This window comes from Schistosoma mansoni, chromosome W (assembly GCF_000237925.1).
Source record: "Schistosoma mansoni strain Puerto Rico chromosome W, complete genome".
Lineage (NCBI taxonomy): Eukaryota > Metazoa > Platyhelminthes > Trematoda > Strigeidida > Schistosomatidae > Schistosoma > Schistosoma mansoni.
The window spans coordinates 2,194,999-2,204,510 of NC_031502.1; the positions used below are offsets into that span (position 1 = coordinate 2,194,999).

General features: G+C 36.6%; 1 protein-coding gene across 1 annotated transcript in view; it reads left to right on the forward strand.

Moving 5' to 3' along the window:
* Smp_142930 (mitochondrial carrier protein-related) overlaps positions 1-4,892 on the forward strand; it is a gene marked incomplete at both ends in the record, with an annotated part of 21,465 nt that extends 16,573 nt beyond the window's left edge. Inside the window, one exon of the mRNA XM_018799903.1 lies at positions 4,702-4,892. Coding sequence (XP_018653770.1) covers positions 4,702-4,892 — 191 coding nt within the window. The remainder of the gene's footprint in view (positions 1-4,701) is intronic.
* Positions 4,893-9,512: the final 4,620 nt, after the last annotated feature.

The window sequence follows — 9,512 nt, forward strand, 5'->3', positions numbered from 1 at the left end:
CTAATTGGCATATGTGCATACTGTGCGTATTGCCTCGATATAGCCTTAGTTCACAAGCATTGTAAGCAAAGATGGATAGTGGCTAGCAGTGGAATCCAGTTTGACGCGTGGTTCCTCCTATTTGGGACTCGTCAGCTGGATGTGCCAGCATCTCAGAGTTGATGTTCACTCTGGGACTGGAACCCAGTAACTTTCGCTTCAAACGCCATCACGTTGTCCACTCAGCTACTGAGTCCTGATAGCCACTTGCTTGTGTGATCGGGTGAAGCTTAAATTCATTTAGTACTGTCAGTGGCCGAGTGAATAACGCGATGGCGTTTGAAGCGAAAGGTACTGGGTTCGAGTCCCAGCGTGAACATCAACTCTGAAATGCATGTACATCCAGCTGACGAGTCCCAAATAAGACGAAACGCGCGTCAAACTGGATTCCACTGCTAACCACTATCCATCTTTGCTTATATGGTTTTGTGTTTTAAAATCTATTAAATTCAGGTATTTGATGATGAAATTAATAATAAAATACTTCATTGAATAGATTACACTTGATTTTATTCGATAATCTAATACATTTTCAAGGTTAGAAACATATTGTACCGATCAACTTGACCTTATTCGATGAAGTGTTCCCGATTGTAACTACGACCTTGATGTAGTGGTCTGACTTACCTGTCGTAACGACGCAGTCGAGCTATTTTGACTGGAACACTTGTTCTTTAAGGTTGTTTCATCCGGAGCAGGTCGGTTGAGGAAAAATAAGATGAAAAGCAGAAAACTTAAGATCCGAAGGCGAAATTTTACTTCTGACTGTACTGAGGTATGAAGGCAGTAAGATGTTCCCCTTTAGATAAGCAGTATCTGCATCCATACTGCATTCTTACAACGAAAAGATGGCATTAAAAGGTTGGCCCTATAAATCTTACACTCCACAGATTTCTGTGGTCTTTTGAAACACAGAGATAACCCCATAAATTTCTCAAGGAAAGTCGTTTTCCCATCGACCTCAAGCAGTCCCTTGGGCTCTGCAGTCACGCTTTCAGGTCACTACGACCAAATCCATTTTCCTTCTCACGTATTTTAGTATGAAATATCCCTTCACATTTTGAGAAACCAGAAAGTGATAAACTCCTTCATACCTTTAAAAATCATAGAGATCTTATTCACGATCTCAGATGTGTCTAGTTAGTGTTCGATTTCCATAAACATACGCTCGTTATTCAGGAATGTTCTGTTTATCAATATCTGTCAGTCAACAACAACGTAGAACATTTTACGTAAGTACATCAGTTCGAGTTGCCATACTACATTAGCACAGAAATACAATTGTCGATTGAAATCCCATAGTGGTAGAGGTAGTAAAAGTATAAGCAGTAATCGGAAAGATCGGGGTTTGAAGATGTTATTGAAGGAGTATAATCCAGTGAAATAAATTTGGAAAGAGAAAAAGGATAGGGACATGAAGAATTCAGAAGATTAGAATTTGGGAGAACAGAAAGAGTGGATGCACCTTGGCCATTGCAAACGGTTTTGAGCCATGTCATTCAAGGTGTCTAACCATCAGTTGCTATCATCTTGCGGATCCCAACCAGGTAGTCTACACCTACCAACATGGCCCAGTCCACTTGTCAGTGACTTGATGGATTTGTGCCAAGTTTTGGTCTGGCCGCCCCTAGCTTTCTTCCAACCTACTCCTACACTATAAAACACCGCACATCTGGGCATTCGGTGGTTGGGTATACGTAACACGTATCCCAGACATCTCAACTGATGAAGTTTCACTACTTCATCAATCGATTTGCCATTCTTACCTAGTACCCGTTTCCTAACAACTGCATTACTTATTCGGTGATCCCAGGATATACGAGAAATGCTTCGAAGACACCTATGATCGAATACTATTAACCTATTAATATATTATTTTTTATATGTGATTTCATACGTGCGATACGTGCAAATTAAGTATAGATGTATTGACATCTTACTGGAAGGAGCCGATTTTCAAATGCACTCGGTAAATCGAGTCCAGCTTTAATGATAAGGTCTAGTAATTAATGAATAATGTTGCAATGTTATCACCTCTAGGTCCGTTTCCAAATAGTTTCTGCTTAGCAAGTTTGCCCTAGAGAAATTGAGAGCTTAACATATGCAGGAGATTTATTGACAAAATTTCTTATCACATGTAAAAAAAGGTTGTTACTTTGAAAGCATTCAACGAATGTCATACATCTTTCCTATTCACCCTGAAAAAGTAAATTGCGTCTAAGATTTTGATTTTAGCTCGTTTAGTCCCAAGGTAAAACAAAATGAGACAGTAAAAACAACCATTTATGTTGAATTTACATTGAATGGAGGGATGATGAATTCGAATAGTTTTGTCTCTATGAAAAGTAAAAAAAAGTCTGATCCGTTCTTTCACTGCATGCGTCTTAAAAACACACATAGGAGGATTTCAGGCCCTCAAAACTATTTTTTTCTGAATAGTGGTTATCGTTAGCCGATTTTGAGTAAGCCCCCTATACTAATTTATTATCATGTGCTGACTAATGGCTAGCTTTAAGATGCGATTCGTGTAGTTCTCGCGAGTTGTGACCACTAGAGTTTAATCCGTGTCGGCTGTAAGACCATTATTCACTACAAGCAATAGATGAAGGTTGCGCAATATCATGAGTTGATTGAAGTTATACATTAACACTGTTGGTTGCCGGCTCAATTGTCTGCAAGTTGAGTACCGAAAGTCCTCATTCTGATTCCAGGATGTGCATGTTCATGGATGCATACTGTTGATCAGTCCCATAGCAGGACGAAATGGCCGTTTAGTTTCTTCATATTTTCAGTGGTGGTTTATCTAAGATGGGTTTGAGATTTAAGCCATATAAATCTAAGATCACTCAAAAATGATCATTTTGAACTCAAGGATGATATTATGGTTCAAGTTCTTAAGAATTGGATGGAAATTTTAGTAAGACGAATATTCTATACAGCCGCTTGTATAAGTATTCTACACTAGCGTCTTACTGGTATGCATCTGAGTAAAAGACAAAATACACTGGATGCATGAATCAGTATAAATATAACTTGTTTAGCAGCTCTTATAAAACTAGCTGCGTAGATCATCTATTGACAAATAATATCCAACGCGTAAAAGAACACCTCTCATTGTGACTCAGCGAAGAATAACCCATAACTATTTTCTATTTCTCCTGCTTGTATTTGACCATAGTCACGTAATATTGGCTACGTGTTTCGATGTGTTTTTTTATAAGAGATAGATCTAGCCTTATCTATCAAAATGTGTACTCATATATTTCTATCTACTCTACGGATATACTTTAACAGCTAACAATATAAATTCACCAAGTATTGTTTGTTTCAATCTTCCGATTGATGTTTTTAGGACTGCAACTGGTCAGTCTCTAATTGGCATATGTGCATACTGTGCGTATTGCCTCGATATAGCCTTAATTTACAAGCATTATAAGCAAAGATGGACAGTGGCTAGCAGTGGAATCCAGTTTGACGCGTGTTTCCTCCTATTTGGGACTCGTCAGCTGGATGTGCCAGCATCTCAGAGTTGATGTTCACTCTGGGACTGGAACCCAGTAACTTTCGCTTCAAACACCATCACGTTGTCCACTCGGCCACTGAGTCCTGATACCTAACAATATATACATCTTATTATTCAATATTTACCTACTCATCTGTTAGGCATAGACATTTTTGTGCATTTAACTTCAATTTTACCTTCCTAATGTTCGGTCTAGTATTACTTACTAGCTTGCCCAAATCACAAGTAGATGAAATGTAAACGGTGGGAAGTTTGAACCTATGACTTAGCGGTAAGATATCAAACACTTTAACCAGTCAGTCAGCTACAACGTAGGACCGGGCACATATATGCATCGGTCCAAGTTGCCATACCTCGTTGATACAAGTTGAACACCGGATTCATAGAAGTAGTTAATTTAGTGGTGGTAATATATAAAAGAAAGATTGCATATAAGGATATAGTACAGGAAGAAAGACAGATATGAAGCAAATTTAATCTCAAGGTTTAAGGGGAGATAAAGAGTGTATACACCCGCGCCATTGTGATTGATTCTGAGCCATGTCACCTAGAGTCTCCAACCATTGGTTACGATAGTCACGCGGACCCCAACCAAGTAGTGTGCATCTACCAACATGGCTCAGACTAGAAGTTAGTGACTTCAAGCACTGATGCCACGTTTTGGTTTGACCGCCCTTAACTTTCTTTCAGCCATCCCCTACACTAGTCAGCATTGCAAGTCGTGGTAATCGGTGTTCAGGCATACGTAACACGTGGCCTAACCGTCTCGGTCGATGAAGATTCATGACCTCGTCAACTGATTTACCATCATTCCCTAATACCCTGTGTCTAACCTCACTATTACTTACCCGGTGATCCCAGCAGATGCGAGCAATATTTCTAAGACATCTGTGGTCAAATACTAGTAACTTACGAGTATCTTCTACTCCTAATGACCATGTTTCACAGCCGTGCAGTAGAACAGAGCGAACTGCTGCACAGTATACTCGTCCCTTAATTGATAGACGGATATCTCGTCTTCGTCATAGGTAACGTAAGCGAGCTTTTTGAAGCAAACATTTCAAAGTTATTAATCACATTTTATTCATCGTATATCATACCTTTTTTTCACTTTTCTACTATTTATTTAAATTAACTAGGTCATCCAGAATATTTAGAAAGTGTATATAAAACATTACGATATGTATATAAAGATGAAGGTTTTATTCATGGATTATATAAAGGTTTGTCAGTGAATTGGATTAAAGGACCAGTAGCTTCAGGTATTAGTTTCACGGTTTATCATCAATTTCAACATTTACTTCATCAATGGATAATAATTAATGAATAACTGGTTTTTCTTTTCATCATTGATAATAATAATAATTATTTCCCTTCGTTATCATCTATTTATTAAACAATAACCAAATGATTATCGATATTACATCATAGATTCTTATGATCTCTCTCTATCTCTATATACAATAAATGTTTGTTGTTGCTAAGAGGTAATTGGAGTTGTTATTGTTTTTGCCAGTTCCCTTTTCTAGTTGTTTATTGTTCTCTGTTTTTATTAGTTTACAATATGCATTTGTTGACTGTCTATCATATCCAATGATGTGTTTATGAGTAGTATCATTAGTAGTAGTAACAGTAATAATGAAGGCTATCTATCTTTGTTTATCGTACGTTTATTTTGACTGTCTTCTACAAAAAGAAACTGACTAAAACTTAAATCTCGGTTTACATTTGTAAATGATCTGCAAATATCACTTGACTTTCTACTTGTTTTTTTGTCTCATCACTATGAAAATAGAAGCTTTTTTTGTTTTCTGAGTTTGTATTTGCCGCATTTCTTTTGTCTTTCAATTCTATAGCTATTAGATCAATGTGGCTCAAACACTTTCATACATCAACAGATATACACATACTCACAAACTTGAAGTTGTACAGAGTACTTCAAGTTACTTACCTATTCGATATTGAATATCCTATATTACCTAATTATTTGATATTTTTCAAACAAAATACTGTAAATTTGTAGAATAATCCTGAATTATTTATTTATTTATTTTTGTGCTGTTACTTATTATTTACCTCATTTTTATCCAGTGTTTGTTTACTGCTTAATTTGTCTGCTATTACTTGTGCTACTTGCATCTAATTAAGTAGTTTAAATTGTTATACATTATTTCTGTTTCGTTTACTTTGGAAAAGATTGTACTTAAGTGTTTGCGCCTTTTCCCGATGTCCTTTTCGCCTTTCGAACAGAATATATATATATTATAGTACATTAACCATTTACAAATAAAAACTGACAGTATTGTGTACATGTACTTGTGTGTGTGTGTGTGTTAGTTTACACGTTAGAATCCTCAATAAATTATTTCATTCCGTATTTCTTTCTTTTTCATTGAACATTTTTCCGTGGAATTCGTAGAAAGATTTTCGTGTTTAAAATTACTTTTCAACAGATGTACTCAGGCATTTTAAATAGAAATAAAGGTTTATGTGGTTCGTTATTTCACTTTATTCTAATAATCAATATAGTTCGTGATTCATGGTGATCAAAATTGACAATGTAAATTATCTATTAGTTGAATTCACTTAGTATTACTTGTTTGAATCTTTCCATTGATGTTTAGGACTGCAACTGGCCAGTCTCTTATTGGCATGTGTGCATACTATGCGTATTGCCGCGATATAGTCTTAATTCACAAGCATTGTAAGCAAAGATGGATGGTGGTTAGCAGTGGAATCCAGTTTGACGCGTGTTTCCTCCTATTTGGGACTCGTCAGTTGGATGTACTGCATCTCAGAGTTGATGTTCACTCTGAGATACAGTACATCCAGCTGAGGAGTCCCAAATAGGACGAAACGCGCAACCTGGATTCCACTGATAGTCACTATCGATCTTTGCTTACAATATCTATTAGTTGATTGATAAAAGCTTCAGTGATTTCTATCAGCAATTCTTTTATTTTATAGGAAAAAGTATAATTCTTATTGTGGTAAACGTGATAGAACTTATTATACTAACATTGTTTCTGAAGTCGTATGATCTATAGTCATTAGTCGCCAAAACGATCACCAGTGAAACTATTCAAACATTAGACCTTATCAGTAGATATGAAGTGTCTGTGTAAAGCATTTGGAAAATTCTGAATCGGTAGTCTACAAAGGTAAAGGAGAAATTGTATATGAACTTGCTGTAGTAAAACTTTGTCTTGGAGATATGGCTTTTGATATTTTTTTTCCACTACCTCGCGAATCAGAAATATTAGCGGTTCCTAAGTATGAGAAAGATATTAGGAGATTTTAAATATGATCTTACAAAGTCTTAACTATTTCCTGGTTCAAAATAGTAGAGGTTGAGAGTTAGGATAAATTATGGTTAGAGTTTTCATCACGAACTGACATTATCTATGGCGGAAAAACCCATATGAATGGATGAATCTCGCGGACGAATTTCGTAAAATGTTATCTAAAACCTGATTAGTTTGTTTTCATAGTTTAATTTCACCGGAATATTGACTGGAGGTTTGTGAGATGATATATTAAGGCAGCTGACTTGTTTGATATAATCTCTGCCATCAGACACGTTATTATGTGACGTAAATAAGGATTTCAGAATGATTATTATTTTTTTAGTGCTTCTCAAACATAATTCACAGTAAACACCTAATCCAATAATCTGATTTATTGAAGATATTGTATTGTCTGTTTTTGTACATTCCTTGCCATTTGAATTTCATCATGTATCTAGAGATTAATTAAAAGTTCAATTTGTTTATTGTATTTAGAGTTTCTTAATGCTGGATTTGAATACTACGGAATCACTTATGGCACTTGAGCTTTCGTCTTTAAGTTTTCACAATGGAAAACAAGCAGGTTTGACCACTAAGTTTTTGAAAAAGCTTTCTACTGAGGCACTCTGTATTATTGAAACTCAACTGTGAGATCCTCTTCGTCTGTTGATTCCAAAAGTAACTTCCGTGAGTGATTATTCGGGGATCCTCTGATACTAGGTTCGGTTTTAAGGTTAAAAAACTAATAGCTCAGTTTGAAGCTTCGTTACCTGACGAAACCTCAGTTGATAGCCATTTATCTCCTGTCATGCCTTTAGGTCAAGTTAAAGTGGTTTGTCTGGGGATACACCCTTGCAGATTATATTGTGGAGGTAGTTGAATTTGAGTTCTATTACTAATTACATTGTCTCTAAAAAAATAGCGCTCTTGACAAATGGCATAGGGCTAGCTGAGGGGGAGGGGGTCTTGAACATACATTTTGGGTGTTTGAATACAGAAAATTTGTGCATGTTAATCAATGGTTAGATGATTGCAGCTTTGTGCAGATTGTAATCTATTATAGTCACTCACCAACTTTCGTCACTTAATTGCTTCCAATTGTCCCATTTTTAGAGCATTAGAAGATTGGCTTTTAGGACTATTTATTCATATTCTTCATCTCCCATCTTGTCTTTTTACTGCTTTTTAATCTACTGAATAGCATGTTTAAGGAGTAACTACACATATAAAGCATTTCCCGCCTGTAATTAAGATAGATGATGTTCAGTCGAGAAATATTTTCATTTAAAGACAAAATATGTTGCAAGCTTCGATCGATTTATTTGTAAGGATTTGTATTTCGCAGTTGTTGATACTATGAACTTGTCAGCTTTATCAATCCCTATGTGCGCATTCCAACCAGATCACATCGATATCTCCATTTAGTCACAATTTTTAGTAAAGCTAGGTTTTGTTTGCAGTGGAGGTTTTCAGAAGACTTTAAATTTTAGTAGTGTCTTCATCGAACAAAGCTACATCATCTACGTACTTCAAGTTGATAAATTTCTTCCACATATTGAAGCATATCATGACGACAATAAAGTAAACACTCGAAAGACATTAAGTTATGTGTTCCATTCAGTTTATACTTGGTCGTAAGCTTTGAATTGATCAACAGTGCTGTGGTAAAAAGTCTACAGCGTGTTTATTTGCCTCTTTGGTGCATTATAAGACGTGACGACCGATGAATTCGAGGAATATGGTTACAGATGAATGGCAATATGTATACCAGTATTCTAAAATTTAATATAGATGATCTGACTTGTACTTGATGATTCCGAGCACTAACTAAAGGTTATATAATACGATCTTAAAAAAACTGTAGTGATCACAGTAGAAATCCAATTCTATCTTGTTAACCGGGTCATTTGGTATTCATGATCAATCAGATGTTAGTTAAGTTAACTGTCATAATTCAACTAATATTTTATTGAATCTAAATAATAATTCTGATCTAACATCCTTATACGCTTGCGGCGTTAATTCGTTACGTTCTATTACTCTTCTTGCTTCAATTTATCTATAACCGTCTTCAAATGCTAGAGGCGAAATATTAAGTTCTCTTTCAGATAGTTGATGAATAGTAAATAAACAGGAATTAACGTTCAATCATTTGAAATAGTGTGACCAGCAGTGGAACCCAGGACGCGCGTTTCGTCCTATTTGGGACTCGTCAGCTGGATGTACCTGCATCTCAGAGTTGATGTTCACTCTGGGACTGGAACCCAGTATCTTTCGCTTCAAACGCCATCTCGTTATCCACTCAGCTACTGAATCAGTTACTGTTTCCCTGTAATCACTTTTTCAATACCACATTGTAGGGTGCCCCCAAATGCCCTGGTACGGCCGAGAGCGGGGAGAGTCTGCTCTCCCTCTCGAAATGCTCTCATATGGCCACGCGAATATGTAGCCTCTGCCAGGGAAGTCCTACTCACTGCCTTCTCGTGGCGGGGGTGTTGTTCACAAAAGTGAGAGGACGAAAAGCGAATGTCTGGCGCTTTAACCGGGTTGGTGGATGTGGAGGATCCACCTAGGGGAGTTGAAAAACCCTGATTCCAAACCAATGGTGCACATGGGCTCCAGGATCCTGAAGGAACGAATGGCGTATGAACCAACTGTTGATC